This window comes from Seriola aureovittata, chromosome 12 (assembly GCF_021018895.1).
Source record: "Seriola aureovittata isolate HTS-2021-v1 ecotype China chromosome 12, ASM2101889v1, whole genome shotgun sequence".
NCBI lineage: Eukaryota > Metazoa > Chordata > Actinopteri > Carangiformes > Carangidae > Seriola > Seriola aureovittata.
Window position 1 is genome coordinate 4908058 of NC_079375.1, and position 18525 is coordinate 4926582.

Here is an 18525-nt window from a genome sequence, read left to right on the forward strand (position 1 = left end):
GTGTGTGTGTGTGTGTGTGTGTGTGTGTGTGTGTGTGTGTGTGTGTGTGTGTGTGTGTGTGTGTGTGTGTGTGTGTGTGTGTGTGTGTGTGTGTGTGTGTGTGTGTGTGTGTGTGTGTGTGTGTGTGTGTGTGTGTGTGTGTGTGTGTGTGTGTGTGTGTGTGTGTGTGTGTGTGTGTGTGTGTGTGTGTGTGTGTGTGTGTGTGTGTGTGTGTGTGTGTGTGTGTGTGTGTGTGTGTGTGTGTGTGTGTGTGTGTGTGTGTGTGTGTGTGTGTGTGTGTGTGTGTGTGTGTGTGTGTGTGTGTGTGTGTGTGTGTGTGTGTGTGTGTGTGTGTGTGCGCCCTCCAGAGCCTGTTCCCCTCACCAGGGAGCTTGTCCAGCGCGCTATAAAACTCCACAGCTCTCAGACTAAATGTGGCTGAAATGAAGGTTTAATGTGCTGGAAAACTGTTAGTTGCATTTGAATGGTGTGGGTGTATGTGTGTTGTAATGGATTGTGTGGGTGTCTCTGTGTCTCTAAATGTAATTGTGTGCGTGTGCATGCGTTTCTTTGTGTGTAATAAGTGTGTTTTATTGAGCTCGTTGCATTTTCTTTTTTTAATTAATGAGAGTGAATGGACTCAAAATGTTGATCTTTTCTGTTTGCACCTTTTTATCTTAAGATTAATCAACATGGTGTGTGGAAGCATATTTGTAATGTAACTGTGCAGTGGTTCCTTTGCCTTTATATGTAAAAGGATAGGCATTAACATTCAATGAGCAGGAGCAATAGAAGCACATATTTGTTCAGTGGTGCTCAGGTTATAAATTCGTCAGTGAACAATGTGTTTCCCATTGAGGCTTGATCACATGATCAGCAAACAACAATATGGAAGCAGAAAGCTTAGCATCAGCAGTACAGGCAGGAGTATTGGGCCTATGAGCAGCAAAAGTCATTCTTATTCATATGAAGTCTTGGTTCTTGCTTGAGGTTGCTGGAGTTGAATGTGCTACCACTTTCTGATTGTGGTGCGTCATGACCGTCACTGAGGAAATCCCAAACTGTGCATTATCCAGTTCAGCTCTCCAGTAATTTAGCATCACACCTTTATAAAGTTTGGCGCTTTGAAAACAGATTAACAAAAACAAACAAAAAAAGTAGTAAAGACACTGGATCCTACAATTCCCACAATGCAACCAAGCATCTTTTCATTAGTCCATCCCTGGCTGACATCTTTTAAGCTCTATACCTAAAGTTGGTAACACAATCCCTCTGTTTGTAGCGTCTGAGCCACATGATCACTCTGATGACATCGTCAGATGTGACTAAACACAGCTTCCACACATGAATTTATTTTCTTTCATTGGTTACATTTAGTTTTGTCACAGTTTTTTACCTGCTAGGTGCAGTCCATAGACGTGTTAGTGTTATCTCTGGCCACCTGTCCATCTTTTTAATTCCACTTATTAGAAACGTAGAACTGTTTCAGCTCAGATCCAGCTCTCAGTACACTTCCAGATATAACAATATTTGTCTTTGAGTCAAAATGGAATCGATAAACTCTCTGTTGTTCACATGTGGTCTATCTACTTTTACAGAGCAGTGAAAATATTGTGTCTGGGTCTGTTTTTGATCAGCGTCTGGTCAAAGTTTTCTTTAACGTTCAGGGTTGTTCTTTGGTCAGGATCGTGTGAATGAAGCCAGATGAAGTGCAGTGATATCTTGCAAGATGTTTGAGCTGTGGAACATCCTCATTTAGTTTTTAATGCGGATGAGATGTTGCGGGTCGGGGATGGACCTTTTGAGCGGGGACATTATCACAGTCAAGCCTCTACATCAGATCTCACCATGAACATCCTCTGAATTGGCAAATGTTGGATGGATTTTTCATTTTCTCCTCGGCTAACTGAAGCCAGCTGAACACACACGCAGGCCTGGTGGGAGTCGCAGAGGGACGGCATGAATCTCATCTTTAATCTAATAAAGGGACTCAGTAGAGGCTGGAATTAATCAAATCTGTGAGGGAGAGGATCTTTCAACCTAAAGATGTGGAGCAAGGAGGCTCTTTGAGTGAGGAGAGGATATGATTGAACATAATGAGCACCTCAGGGTCATAACATAAAATAGAAGGTTTAAATCACCTCCATATTCTTTTGCACTGTATGCGGTCCTCAGGCGTTTAAAGGACCACCATGTGTAGTTATGATTTGGGCATCACAACTGACTGGACCGGTTCCATTCCAGTCTGGGCCAGCTGGTGCTGATGGCTGGCCATAAAATCATATCGTATGTTGTTTTAATGATTTTCATTTGCCTCCTGATTCGGTTGTTCGACATTCTCATTAAGTTCATTTTCTAAGAGTTTTATGTCTAGATAAAAAATCTGTGTATGTTGGTGGAAGTAGACATTTTATGTGCCATGTCTCGGTTGGCCTCTAAGAGTGTGATCAATTAACCCTCATAAGGTCTTTGAACTATTTTATGCCAGTTTTTGACTTATTTTTTCATGGATAAAGTAAAATTATGTGGAGAGTAAATCTTATTCATATAATCTCAAATACAGTTGTTCCCTTCTTTTTAAATCTCTTCAATATTTGGGCTATTAATGCTCTGTTGTGTTATTCATTGCTGGGTTTTTCTCACATTTAAAAGAGCTGTTTGTAAGTTGCTGTTTACTTACCAGTCTAGAAACAATGATGTTCAGCATCAAACTTCCTTCACTTTCCGAGAGCTGTGTCCAGTGGTGGAACGTTAACTGTTGTCTCTATCATGTCTATTATTTTACTGAAGTTAGCACGCTAACCAGCTAGCCCTGGCCCATCTTGTCACTTACCGATAGCGACTCACTGGATCGGGGGGGGGGGGGGGGGTGGTATGATAACCTCTTGTTTTGTAAAGAGTGTATGTTGTTTTTATTGTTTTGATTTTTACCATTTCCATAAATATAATCTACCTCACTGTATTTTTGTGTTGTACTTCCTCCTCTGCTCCCTTTTCTGAGAACATACACCAGTTTTCATGCATTTTCTCTACCATAAAGAAACATGATTCTCAACATCCAACCTCTCGTGCTCTCTCCCTCCTCCAGTTGATAGCTGTGTACGATGAGCAGGAGCCCCATCATGGAGGTGACGGTACCAGCGCCAGCTCCACGGGGACCCAGAGCCCCGACCTCTTTGCCGCAGACCTCAGCGCCGGCAGTGGAGCTTCAGCGTTTCAACCCTACCAGGCTGCCAGCGAGATCGAGGTTACGCCCTCCGCCTTGCGCACCAGTAAGTCCTGCAGGAGGGAAAAAAAAAAATCAGGGACACATGCGGCTGATTTGTACATGGATGCATTGTGTTCTTAAAGGGATCATTACCTAAAGATACAATCAGGAACTAACCAGATTAATAATCGAGTCCTATTTTCCTCTTAAATTACAAATCTGTCATCTTCACTGGCATCAAATATCAGCAACTGCAGTAGTACACAGCAAACCCAACAAATTACCCCACCCCGGCCCAGCGGTACCTTCGCCCTGTCCATAAATTCTGTTAATTGGACAGGAGGCCCTTTTTTTTCCCGGGCACAGATAGCCGTTTGATCCCCGGCCAAAGTGGCTAATTGGTTCTATTTGCTGCCTCCTAAATCAAATCTGACGCTGAGCCCGTCCACCTTTGCAGTTTTGCTGGCCAAGACACTTCTCCCACTGTAATTACGGTGAGTTTGAAAACTGCGTCTTGTAGGTGATTTGTCCATTTGGATCAAGCAAACCCTTTTGCACACAAGCAGAAACAGAAGCAAACAAGCATGCGTGCGCACACACACACACACACACACACACACACACACACACACACACACACACACACATAGACAAACACATGCTCTTACTGTGTCACTGTTACTGCCTCTTCTTGCCCAAGTATTTCTCCTATTGTGTCTTCCTGGGCCGCTCTGGATTTGGAGTCTTGTGCAATGAACGTATAAAAGCGGATCGATCATGATGAACAACGTTATTCAAACAATATGTTTTCTTCAGAATGGGGTAATTTTCGATTAACATTTGCAGCTGGGATTGATTTTTGTTAGCAGACATCTTTTGTCTCCACTAAATTCTCGTTATTATCGTTTTTTCTCTTTACCAGCAGCAGACTTTCCCCAGGACTTTAGTTTGAGTTTCTTCTTGTTTACGTCTTTGCCAATTTTCTATAATTAGTTCCCTTTCATATGGTTGAAGGACACTTGTTAATTTTATGTGTTAATTGGCACCAGATTTGACACAATTAAAATTAACTAAAAAAAAAAAAAAAAGCAAATATGCTTTTGCAAAATCATTTATTACTGAAAAATTGAATTTTTAAAGAATAAACAATGAAGCAGAAGTAGGTTAAATTCTTGTATGTGATTAGCTATTCTATGAATATACAGTACATACATGTGATAAATCACTTAATCACTTCAAAACTCCACTTGCATAGTGCTCTGTGAGCTCTGTGAGCTCTGTGAGCTCTGTGAGCTCTGTGAGCGTGGTTTCCACTCCATTTCTTTTCACGCACATGCAGCTAATGTAGACTTAAATTTGTGTTGGAAGTCAACAAAATGCCACATAAACCAACACCAGACAATACAGAATACTAAGGGGGTTTGAATTATATCGTTGTATTTTATGTTTCGGATGTAAGCCATGCTGCCATTAAACAGCCGTTCAAAGTTTTATTTGAAACATACCAACGTGCAATGTACAAGAAGCAAAGCAGGGAATTGAGGGTCAGACAGCAACATAAAACAACAACTTATTTTTTGATATTATGAAAAATATTGCACATGGATGGAAATATATCATGATATATTTTCCACAACTTGTAGGGGTCAACTCTAAATAGTAATAATAGATTAATAAATAAAAGTTTACCACAGCATCCACTACCAGCTGATGTTTGATTGTCAGCTGATCGAGATTCGGAAGCCTCAGCTTTCCTGTATTTTGCCAAAGGTTATTCCTATGATACACTTTGCTTTAAGTATTAATAAATATGTCTTATTCTTAACATTTAGCCTTTAGCTCCCAACTTAGTTCAATAGAAGACGTTTCAATTAAACGTAACTCTCTTTCCTTTCTCCAAGCACACACAAACATTAACCCACACATACACACACACACACACAACACACACACACACACGCATTCACACACACACACACACACACACACACACACGCATTCACACACACACACACACACACACACACAACACACACACACACACACACACACACACACACACACACACACACACACACACACACACACACACACTCCATTGAACAAAAAGTTAAAAACAAACTATTTCTTTGCTAATAAGGATTGTTAATTAGCACTAAAAATACTCCACTGGTTGCATGAGTATGGCTTATCCACTAATGACCCGTGAACTGGCATTGATTGACACAGCCGCCACCAAAATCTCATTTTCTGCCTCTGTCTCACACACACTCACACAAACACACACAGACATACAGAGCGAGGGAGGTCACTCCAGTCCTAATTGGATTTCTGGATGAGATGCTGAATATGAATTTGCAGTAAGAAATGGAATCTCGGGCATAATCGCACCTGCCAGTGACGTCCAATTTAACCGCCTCCTTAATAAATTCTAACCCTGCTTAATTGATGACACAGAATCTCATCAGATGAATTTTAATGGGTTTTAAGAGAAATGTCTGACATGGAAGAGAAGGAATTTGATTAATTTTCTTTTTCTTTTTCTTTTCTTTTCTTTTTTTTTTTTTACATGAGCGCCTAATGAGAATAGCTTTCAATCACTGATTCATGTTGGACCAAACGAGAAGCGTTGGACTCTGTGGGTCTGTGCCAGTTTTCTTGTTAGGCCCATAAAGTCAAAAGAAAATTGATTAAGCTTATTAGACAGAGAGCTCCATTGAAATTCACAAATGTACTGATGTTAGTTTCTTGGCTTTGTTAAACCCCAAACTCTGCAGATGAGAAAATGCTGATTAAAGGACAGTTAAAGCCACTGTACTGAACATGTGAGGCTCTCAGATGCCAGTTTAAAAAGTTAATTTCCAAAATGCAATAATTATTATTGGAGAAAAGTCGTACTTGAAGTTCATAAATTCATTTTTATTGATAAAATATAATGAATTCAGTAAAAAATGATCCTGTTGCCCATAATCCATAATACTTTAAAAGAGCTGGAGGTTCTGTCGCTACAAATGTTGTGGTGTTGCTATTCACTCTTCATATTTGTGTGATAAAACTTTTATTTGGAAGAAAGTTCTAAGTTAATAACTACAGTGTGTCGTCATTTATCAGAAAAGAAAAGTTCAAAATCATCACGTTTTGTGCTACAGAGATATGGCAATGGTAAGTTCGAAGGCATTAGCTGGCTCTTTCATTGATTTATTTAATTTAATTTAATGAGAAACTTTGTAGCATTTTATTTTTTTAAATGAACCCAATTCTCTACAGTATTAATGAGAGGTGCAAGTAAGGGAGAAGCTGCAAATTGTGCTTAGTATATTCTAAAGTGTCAGTGTGCATGGTGAGTTTGCCTGTGGGCACTGTTCTCCCACAATGCAGTGCACAACTGAAATAGACTGAATGAAAGTGAAAATTTTAAACAAATTGTAGAAAAGGAGTGAGATTCTGTGGAAAACAGATAAAACGTTGTATAGAATATTTACAATAATTTGATAAAAGAGAAGAAGATATTATTTCTCCTTAGCAGTTTAAATGACAGGTGGAACATGGTGGGATGTTGTGATATACAGGAGAAACTAGGTTATTTTATATGTCAGGACAGTATATTATCATGTCATGGCCGCTCACCAACTGTTAAAGGTCAGCTTGAAGGGGAACTCCACCGATATTTGTTTTGTTCTTTCACAAAGCTGGGGGATCCACAAGAGGTCGATTAGAAGAAACAGTCAAAATCAAAGCAACAGGGTTTTGCAATCCAATCCATTTGATCCATAGTATGGATCAAACTCTCAAGACTTTGGATCATACATTCCCCATAATGCAACTCAGTAGCTTGTTTTTGTTAGAAACTCTCTGCATGGTAAATGCCCTTGTCTTTTAAACCCCACACCTCCAGTAATGGTGTAATTACAGACTTTCTGTATTTGATCGTCATGTGGAAAAGTGGTGGATCTGCCCTTTAACTGACCTCAATAAACACCGGGGGATTTTACTTTTCGCAGTTAATGCTCTGTTAACAGTTAAATAAGACAGAACTCCTGCTGTGGCCACCAACCTAGAACGGTAGTTGTTATTGAACTATGTTTGGGGTTATTACCAGCCAATCAGAAACAAGTATTTTCCACAGCTATGAAACTGTACACTACGCAGATTAATACGCTGCTTAAATAGAATTGGCATATGCAGCTGGAGAGGGGCGATCCTATGCCCTAATGCCTCCTGGGAGTTGGAGTTGTTTAGGTGGTGTTGAGACCTGTCAGGACAGCCTGCACCCTGTCCGCTCCTGAACTCCATCTCCCAGAGCGCCGCTGCCCCCCACAGCTCCGAGCTGTTTAGGTCCCACGCTCTGGGTGACCCAATAACATCAGTCAGCCAAGTGCATGAGTGTATTGTACACACACACACACACACACACACACACACACACACGCACACACATGCACACACATGCACACACACACACACACACACACGCACACACATGCACACACATTTCCAGATTCTCAACAAATACTGTAGCTGTTGGCTCAGATGTGTCCAAACACTCAGATGTTTCCAAACACAAACACATCCACGAGCTTGTGTGCACACAAAATACTGACTCATCACCAACACACATCTTTTACACACCCAGTTGGCTGATGCTTCACAAACCCCCCCCCACACACACACACACACACACTAGTAATTGTCCACACACACAGAGAACCACGTCAGTGTGGAAAAAATGCACATACTGCTAAACAAAAGTATTATGTTCAGTATTAGTGTTGAAAGACACACACAATGTTCTACAGACTCATCAGTTTATCACACATAAACATGGACACACACGCGCACACACACACACACACACACACACACACACACACACACACACACACACACACAGATGGACACAGTTAATCTTGTCATGCACTTACTCTCACAATACACACACAGTCAAATAAGCGTTGACTCAGACACACACTCCTCTCTTTGGAAAGATCACAGTGTTTCCTGTATGAACACACACCACCACCATCAAAAACATCTGAAACGGCACAAAGTCCTGGAAGAGAACATGGGAACATGACACTTGGCATTGTTATCCGAAGAAGACGCTCCAACTTTTATAAGAGTTTTGTTTACACTCCATCTCTCTTGCGTGTCCCGCCGGGTTCGGCCGCTCAGATCTCACCCATGGGATTCTGCAGTGGGAGATTTGTAATGTCTTAGCACTGTATCTTGTGTACAACTGCAGTTCTGTGGCGTTGCGTGCACGTTCCTGTTGTTGGGAGTCGTTATTTGGACCTTGGCCCGCTTCCCACACACTGCAACTTTTAAACAGTTTTAATGGAAGGCATCCACTTACTCTGTTTCTCAATAAGCTTTTCCTCCTGTTGTTGTTCCCACACAGTCTGCGGCGCAGCCTTATGAGGCACTGACGGTAAAGTCGAAACCGGAGCTGCCAGATGTGACTTTCACTGATAGATCTGATTTAATTCACAACGGGATGATAATGGGATCTCAATGATTAGCTGCCTTTATTAGCCGCCATTGTTTGAGCAGCAAAATTTGTATGAGCATATTCACATCAATCATCCCTAAAGATAATATTAAACCCTTGTCCTGAGTCCTAGCAGCTTTAATACACTTTCCCATCAAACAATTTAAAATAAAATATAGTGATATAATTTCCTCTCAGAGCTTAGCCCTGGATAGGGGAAATCAGATTATCCTCATAAAACTTTCAGTATCCAAAAAAAAAAATCCCCTTCTGTCTTTCCTGTCTCTCAGATATGCCCCTCCACGTCCGGCGCAGCAGCGACCCCGCCCTGCTGACCATCAACGGGCCGTTCAGCGGCAGCGAGTCACGGGTCCAAACGGAAGAGCAGCCGTCGAGGAAGAACCCGACCCGCTGGTCCACCACCGCTGGCTTCTTGAAAGCCCGCCACTCGACTGGCACCAACAGTCTAGAGAGGAAGGTAGGCAACCAGGAAGTGAACACTAATATAAGAATGATTAGATTTTTGATGGCACACATCCAGCTACATGTGGCACGCCGGCATCGTCCTTTCTGTATATCTACTTTGGGAGGGGGAGCGTTTCCTGAAAGTTATCAGTCAATGTTTTAAATCTTTTTCACTTGCATATAAAACACGCTAACTAATCCATTACTTACACCTGTAAACTGGATCCTTAACGCCGTTGTTTCCGTGTCTGTGCAGGGTAAAGGTATGGACACGTATCGCAGTCTGCCGCGGGATGCAGGGACGTGGGCCAATCAGAGAGAGTTTCAGAGAGAGACGGCCCGCTCATCACTCAGTGCCAATCACCCCATGGTGGACCGATGGCTGGAGAGACAAGAACAGGTAAGACCACCAGACCTGGCATTTAAGATGAAACTTTTCTGTCATTTTGACGACAGTGTTACAAAACCCTCTTGCACACTTTTATCCATCTCCTATACTTTATGTCCTGACATGACGTGAACACCTGATGCCTTGAACCATCTGCAAATTTATCAGCCAGGCTCATCCTCACTCTACCCATCAGCCCTCTAAGCTCTGTCAGTGGCTGCCTGAGTGGCCTAGATCCAGTCCAGAGCCTGAACCAGTTCCACCACACCCCTGTCCCTCAGCAAAGAGGTTAAAAAGTGAAGAATTTCCACCTTAAATCCCCAGTGACACACAAGTTATGCAGGGAGCAATAGCATAATGTTGATATAGTAAATAACATGAGCCATATACAGTACATATGGTCCTGTTTAAGTGGAAATGGAGAACCTTGCCAGAGGCTCTTTTCCCTCTGTGGTCACACAAGCCAAAGTTTTGTTAAGAATATAATCATAAAATATGATAACATATCCTGACCCACAGGCAGGACTTGCTTCATATTTGGTCACTGCACAGGTTGTGTTACAAAGTCAGATAATATCAGGATTTAAAAAAAAAAAAAAAAAAAAAAAACATGGATCAGAAAAGTTGAAGTGAATAATAAAAGAAATGAATAAACATGAAGCACTAGCTGTAAAAGGGTCAGTCACTTTCTCTGTTTATTGGCTGTTGGTTGTGTTTGTCTGCGCTGTGGTGAAACATCTGTATCGCTCTCAATGTTTAATGAGTAGTGATTAATCTAAGTGTAATATTGAGATAATGATGAACACATCAGCAAGTTCAGAAAAGTTTCCTAAAAAGAAGGGAAAAAAACAGCTTTTTATCCTCCATCTCTCTGAACTGAAGGACTCATCATTCAAACGGTTGCATTTTTAAGTGCAACACACACCAGTTGCATCATGTAGCTTCATGTTTTATTCACGCATATGACAAAACTGCTCTGCTGGGTTCACAGTGATGCGAAAATGATTGGTGAATTTGTTTTGTTAGTCTTCCTGCCTTCTTCTCTGGGGTACAGAGCAGAATGTGCAGGCATGATGGCGGCCGGTTGGCTTTCGGCTGTAGTGTGGAAGTGCAGCTTCTAATGCAAGATGTGAGCTGATGTATTAGCTGGTTTTGAGGACGCAAATTGTTTGAAGTCTCAGCACGACCTACCAAGCTCAGCTTTTAAAGCACATGTTTATTTTCGGGATACTTAGATTTTGATATATCGTCTTAGGCACTTACATGTAGAAAACTAAGTGTCCTCTAACTCAGATTGTTTTTTGTTTGTGTATAAGTTCTTTTGTAAACAGGATTAAACGTACAGCGAGCTCCCACCGTTCATCAGCGTGTAGCACCGAGGCGTTTTCCCCTGATCTTTCTCAGAACAGGGTTCAGTGTGAAGGGGGTTAAGTGGTGGAGGTCACTGCAGGATGGTGTAGTCAGTATTAATGACCTGCCCTCTTCATCTCACACATACATACACACTCAGACATGTTCCCCACCGTCCTCTCATTCTGCTGACAGCCCTCACTAAGACTTGAACAGCTACATCAGTCTGCATGGCCCTGTAGAGTGTGTGTCTGTGTGTGTGTCGTACTTAATGCTGCTTCTCTCTGTGTGATGGTGAGAGACAGCTTGTGGACTCAGTGTCATGTTGTGTATGGTTACTCCATGGTGTGTGTTTGCAGTAAAATGATCCAGTCATATCGTCTGAATTCATGTTACATGATCATATGTAATGTCAGCTTTCCTCTCATCGCTGACACACACACGCACGCATGCACACACACACACACTCACACACACACACTCACACACACACGCTCCAGTTCGAGGTCTCATGAGCTGTTGTTGTTGGCCAGTCTTGTGTATAGTATCTGTCTGCTCGCTGTCACTGTTTTATGTCACACTGATTTAAGCTCCACTTAAATTACTTTGTTCCAAGAAGGATGTTGCAACTCTGCTGCATGATGGGAAAAGCCTGGTTTTCTCTCAGACGTGATAATCAAATAAAGAAATGGAAAAATAGCCACATCAAGAAAAAACAAAAGCAGTAGTCTATTAGTATACACTGTAGACTGTATGTTTTCAGTGCATTTGATTCTTTACGTATGTATATATCATTTTCCTTTTGATGGTGTTTCTGTTCAGACATACACTGACTCGAATCGCACTCTCACCTCTTCAAACATTTTCTCAAAGCCAGAAGTGATTGTGTAATTTTCCTGATGCCGACAGAGCCGCAACACCTGGCTTTCAGCTCCAGTGCTGTTGCAATGTCCTGCGTGATTCACTGCAAGCAGGCGAACTTTTATTTATAGCACAATCTGTATTGAGGGAAATTCAAATTGATTCCCACAGTGAAAGAGAAAAGAGAGACACTTGAAACAATAACACAGCTGTTAGCTCAAGTTTTTGGTTATATCGTAAAACTATCATCAGGATCCACAGCTGATACACAACATGTGTGCTGATTGCTCAGTCTCATCAATTAGGCTGATGATGTCCCAGCGAAACTGCTGAAACGGGAGGAAGCTGAAAACATCGGGGCATTGTTGTTTAATTTGGTGAACTTGCCCACAATGCTCCGTACATATGTAGATGTTTGTGTGTTATTAAAGTTAGAAATTGTTAAGGCACTCCTGGGATTAAATACATACACATACACTGACACAGTGCTGACATAGATTCAAACGGTCACTATCGTTCGGTGGATACAAAGAGCCTCTGTTTAACTGTTACAAGTGAAATTGTTCTCTATTTGTCCCCAGAGTGAGTAAATCTGATTGGCCCTGCTGAAGTACAATGAAATTTTAATGTATTTTAGTTTTTATTTAACATTTTATTTTAACAGGAGAGTTTCTTGCTATCAGATTATCTCCTTTTGAAGACAGTCTGGTCCAATGTAGCAGCACAGTTGTCAGACTATAAAAAGGACATTATAGAAAATACAGAGCAAAACACCAAACACACGGCACTATGCAGCAGCAGCAGTATATATATATATATATATATTAGATATGTTTTGAAATGCTGGCATTGGCCCAGAGAACTGAACAAAAACTTGTGACTAGGAAACAGTAGTATAAGTAAGTTTCACCAAAATAAGAAGCAAATGAAAACAAAGTGTGATTTTCACTAAGTTCTGTTAATGGAGCTGATTTCATGCGCCTTTAATGGCCGCACAGCTTCTGTACAGCTTCTGAACTTCGTCTAACAATTAATTACAGCACCAAACAGAGTTCTGCTATGACATAATTAGCGTAGAGTAGCGGCAGTGTATTAAACCTTTCTTAAGAATATAAAACAGAATGGTATGGGAATGAAGAATAGCACAGCAAGAATGGGAAAATGCAGTGATTTAATTAGAATAGAGCAGCTTGGAATGATGAATTAAGCAAAGCAGCTTCCTCAACTTAGTTTCATCTTATCTTCCTCGAATGAATAACACGGAACAGAGGAGTATGAAATGAAGAGAAGAATTAGCATAGAGCGTCACATAATGAAGAAGGCCCTATTTCACTCCTGTGGAGAATTTGGCTTCTCCCATAACAAAACGTACAGAACAGGGCATTGCTTTGCACTGAAGTGAGGCAGATTGAATCACGTTGGAATGAATGAAACTATTCTCCGTTCCCAAGTGGGTAATTGTGCGTGCCTGCAGCAGCACCGGCGGCTCCCCGACACACACAGCAAAATTGAACTGAGATAGTTTTGAGCTGCGTTCACAAGCCCACCTCCCCTCCCCTAAACTCCCAGCCATCCTTTGGCAACAGGTAGGGGGTCGCCATGGCAACAGCGAGCTGTCAGTTGAGTGTGTATTAATGAGAGCTGGCTGGAGGTGCTGAAGCTGTGTTGAAAATAGTGGCCTGCACTGTCGTCTGTCTGTGTGTATGCGTGCGTGTCCATGAGTCATGAGGGCATTTATGAATCTGCATGTGTGTGTTTATGCGTCCGTCCATTTAATGTGTCTGTGGCATCTGAGTGTGCGCATGTGCGCGCTCATGAATATGTGTGTCGGCCGTGAGCATGTGTCGAGAATCCAGGCAGCCATAGACTTGGTTTGCAAATCAAGCAATTAAGAAGAAAAGCCACAAGCCGCTGAGCTGCCTGCAGCATGAGCACGGACAGCTGAACCTCAATACACAACACACACACACACACACAACACGCACACAACCTGTACCCCGGCTGGGTTAGTCGTCATCTATGAGGGGAGACGACAGTCTCTGAGAACTTGCACATCATGGAGTGTGTATGTTGAGTTTATGTTTGGATGTCTCATTAAATATGACACCTTTCTGTCTGTGTATGAAAGTGTGTATAAAACCAGCAATTTGATGATTCTGAAATAGAAAAAATCCAATATACTGCAAGATTAAATGCGTCTTAATGAATAAATCATGTGACTGTTTATTAATAGGGTAGAAAATTTGATAAATTGGAGATACATGGTTCTCACAGGACAGCGTCTGGGTTTGTTTGTGTTTGTGTGCATCATGCCTGGAGGTCTGAAAAACACCTCCACCCCTGATACCCAGAGCTGGAGCCAGACAGCATTCACACAGAGAGCCAGGATTCTCTCCATCCAGCATCACAAACACTCACAGAGCTCATGAACCCTGTAAGTGCCCAAAAGAAAGACGAACACGCCTCCGGCTCTTAGATTAATGATCATTAAATCATAAATAATTTACTTGTCAGACATTGTTTCTGCTTCTTGTTTGAATGCCAGAAAATGGAAACAAAACCAAACGTAAAATCACAAACACAACACTGTTGTAGAGGAACCAAAGCTGTTGGCAAAGTTTTATGCATTTTCTGTGAAGTCAGTTCATTTAAAGATCAGATTCATTGTTTTACAGAGGAATTTTAAATATAATTAAATACTTAAAATGAAGATAAATAGGTGAATAACTGTAACAGACAAGTTATTTCATAGTGAAATTTATAACGAATGGGACTCAAAGCGCAGTAAAAAGCTGAGAGTTAAAAATTGGTGATAAATGGATAGGTTAGCTCGGTAGGAAGTGATGCATTGTTGGTTTTCAGCTGCAGTAACAGCAACATTTTTTTGAAGAAATGACTGGGTAGGTGGTATAAAAAGCCATGTCTTTGTCGCTGAGGAGACAAACGAGCCCCATAAAGTGAAAGTCAAATTTTTGTCAACTGAAAATCCGAATGTCACTGGAGCGAATCCTCTGATTTATTTTTGTAGGTTTGGTGCAAAAACAGTGAGGCCACTCATGGACCAGTACAAATTAAAGCAAGCTTTTTCAAGGGGGGAGGGGTTTAGTATCTGAGCAGGGTAACCTTTGGAAATTGGTCGGCTAAAATAAACTACAACTCTAATGGGAATAATATTTTTTCCCCCAATTAGCACCTTTCAAGTACAGTTCTCATCACACTGGGTCTGTGCCTTAAAATATGTGATTTTGTAACTTACTGGAGGTCAGACTTAACTTTAGTTACCGCAGCAACACTGGTAGCATGCAGTACGTGGCTGAGTGTATCACAGTGTGTGTTACAGTGAAAACAGGACCTTGGTTTTGTAGCAGCAGCAGTGTGTGTTCGTGATGCTGCTGTGTGTCCTCAGCCATTAGACTGCTGAGGGACTGAGTTATCTTTCATGGAGGGATGGAGGCTTCACACAACTCACTGGGGATGTTGTTACACAGACGTATGAAGGCAGGTCTACACACACACACACACACACATACACACACCTACACACCTCTTTGCCTGCAAGAATGTTAACGCTAGTATATGCATGTGTGTACCGTCAGTGTATTTACACTCAACAAGAAACAGACACTGGCAGGTTTTAACATATATTTGTCACACACACACACACACACACACATACACACACACACACACACACACACAGAGGTGCATACACTCAAACACACCACAGATTTTCATTAACACACAGATACACACACACACGCACCTATTATGCATACACTACATTTCAAAGTGTACTTAAACCAATGTGTGCACACGTACACACAAGATAAAAACACAATTACACTGTAAGCATATGCACCAGAACAAATCTTCTGACCATGCAAGCTCACACACACACCCACACACACACTTTTCTCCTATGCCTCCAAACTAACAAGCCTCCGTGCAGTGTGTGTAGTGGCGAGTTGAGTCCCTCAGGTGCGCGCTGAAGCTTTAGCAGGATAAATCATGCAAACCTGAGCCGCACACTCATAAATCACCTCAGTCCAAGTTAGTGTGTCTGAGTGTGTGTTCGTATGAGCATGCATAATGTGCACTGAAACCTGCATGTTCAAGTTTTTGTGAGTATATCTGTGTGTGTGCGTGTTTCCGTGTTAGTAAGACATATGAAATTGAACCATCACCATCTTTTTCAAAGCAGCAGAATGACTGTAGATTCTGAACAGCTGACCAGTAGGTGCTGCTGTGGAGCTTCAGGTTTATGAGTGAGCGCGTGTGTGTATGTTTGTGTGTGTGTATGTGTATTCTGTCTTCCTGTTTCTTCACTGTATGTGAGTGCAGTGTGAATGATAAATACCGTAGGTGTGTGTTTGTGTTTGCAGATGTGTCAACAGTGTTAATCTGGTGTGAACTTTGGTCTGACTCCTCCTCTCTTTTCTTCGCACTTTTCCATCTGTATGATTTTTTTCTCTAAACCTTATTATTCTGTCTCTCACCCTTTCTATTACTCACCATTCTTTGTTGCAGCTCTTACACGCAGAAGAAACTCACTCTTTGCTGTTTTTCTTAGCCAGTCTTCTGTTTTCATCCCTCCCCTCAGCCACCTTTCATCACCTTTGTGTCCAGTGTTCATTGACTGCATCTGATTGTCCAGCTGCCAAACATGACTTGGTTACATCTTTTTCTAATGGTAGACATTTTTTAACATTAACTAATGTAATTAATTACATTTTCAGTTTTAAATGTAACATTTTTAAAAGGAAAAAAACCCTTTCCAACCACTTCTTCACAGAGTAAGATGAGTTATGCACCGATGAAAAGCTAATTTAACAAACAATAAATGGTAGTGCCAGTACACATAGGTGTGGGTATTATGCTGACATTAAATCCTCAACAAAGGTTTAAGGCATGTCCATGCACTAAGTAGGCATGGAATCTAAAAATTACAGTGTGTTAAAGAAGAAATGCAATTGACTGCATTGGTGCTGGGGTCGTTGCTACATGTAGTGGTGAGAAGATGAGATATGATCCATGATGTTTCATTTGGTAAATACATCCATGAGGATGGGTTATCAAATACCAAGACAGTGCACACCACACCACAAGAATTTGCAGCTCTGGGCCTGTATTTATCAAACTGCTAAAAGTAAAATTTGAACGTAAAGGAGCTATTTGTAGTTTTTTTGCTATTGTTACATAGCTAATGTTAGCATTAGCAGCTGTTTAGTTACCAGTCTAGAGGAAACGTTCCGAGTACAGCATCAAACTTCATTCTTTACTCACCAAGTCTCCAGTTGTGGAAAGCGACGCCAATGTTAACTCTTTTCTCTGTCACATCTTTTCTTCTACTGAAGATAGCACGCTAACCAGCTAGCCCCAGCTGCTCGTCTTGTCACTTTCCGATACCGAGTCACTGTAGTGTCCAGGCTGACCTGAGGACGTAGCGCTGCTCAGAAGGCGTATTATGACTTCTTGTCTTATAAAGACAATGATGGCTGAAGCTCTTGTCCAGCCGCAATCATCACCTCCCGCTCCCGGCAAGAGGCCACGTTCAGCAGCAGAGAAAACTTACAAATAGCCCCTTTTTAAGTGAACAATAAAAGTAATAAGACATCATAAGGGCTGCAAACACACAACAAGAATATATATGGCATTGATTTTTATTTACAATCAATGTCTGGCACTTGTCTACTTAGTCTGTCTCCTCCAAGTGTAATATTTTTGTGTGATTTGTCTAACTGGGTTCTATTTATCTACTTTTAGGACTTGATGTTTTAGGTTGTATTTATGCAGGAATACAGAAAATTCTCAAGAGTTCGCAAACTTTCAAGCAGCACTATATTCATCATCATTTGTCACAGATTCAACATATTCTTTACTTAAAAACTTCCAAAGACCTTTAACAGTACAGAGTAAACCGAGTATTCAGCCTGTTCAGTATCCACATCATCACTCTTTCTATACTCTACTCGCTGCCTTTCTTCTCCTCGCTTCTACTCGCCATCTCTTCTATTGATCATCCTTTCTCTATCTGCTCCTCACATCATCTCCTTTTATTTTTATTCCTCTCGTTCCCTCTCTGTCCGTCTCCCTCCTTTTCTGCTCGGCTCTACGCAGCCTTTGATCTTTTGGTTTTAATATGACAGAGAGCTGTGGGAGCCCAGATCTGTTCCAGCTGGGAGAGACGGGGTGAGAGAGAGCAGGGATAGAGAGATGGAGGGAAGATGAAAGACAGCTCTCCCTACCCCTCTTGAGGGTTTACACTTCCCCTGAGGGGATCTTCACCTTGGGGTACAACCTGCTGTCAGGAGTTTACACACACACACACAATCTCACACAAACACACACACACACACGCACAAGCACATAATTTGCTGTTCATCACCTGCTACCAAAATCTAATTATACCAAAAATACGCCTTATCAGGTTGGACACAGATGGTAGCTCTTACTCAAACTTAATCCACCTGTTGAGGTATAGGAAAGGTTAGAAACCCACACACACCCACACTCTCTCCCTCTCACACAAGCACACACACACAATCAAATCAAAGATAAGAATCTCAGTTTTGTAAACCTGCTGCACTCCAAAGGTTTATCATTAGCACACAGAGAACGAACAAGAGATGGAGACATTGGCAGATGAAAGGAGACGAGAGAGGAGAAGAGAGCGTTTTGCGGAGGAGTTAATCAGAGGTCCATAAAACGATCAAAGACGAGACGAGGAGGATGACAACGGAGGGTGTCAGCTGCTATCAGAGCAGAATCGGAGGGGTCTGACAGCAG

At 41.6% G+C, this 18525-nt stretch overlaps 1 protein-coding gene across 7 annotated transcripts in view; it reads left to right on the forward strand.

The window, feature by feature from the left end:
• LOC130178684 (partitioning defective 3 homolog) overlaps positions 1-18525 on the forward strand; it is a 243403-nt gene that overhangs the window by 85553 nt on the left and 139325 nt on the right. For all 7 annotated transcript variants that reach the window (XM_056391121.1, XM_056391122.1, XM_056391128.1 and 4 more), the window contains exons 3-5: positions 3068-3251; positions 8966-9153; positions 9397-9540. In XM_056391121.1, the coding sequence (XP_056247096.1) occupies positions 3068-3251; positions 8966-9153; positions 9397-9540 (516 nt within the window). The remainder of the gene's footprint in view (positions 1-3067; positions 3252-8965; positions 9154-9396; positions 9541-18525) is intronic.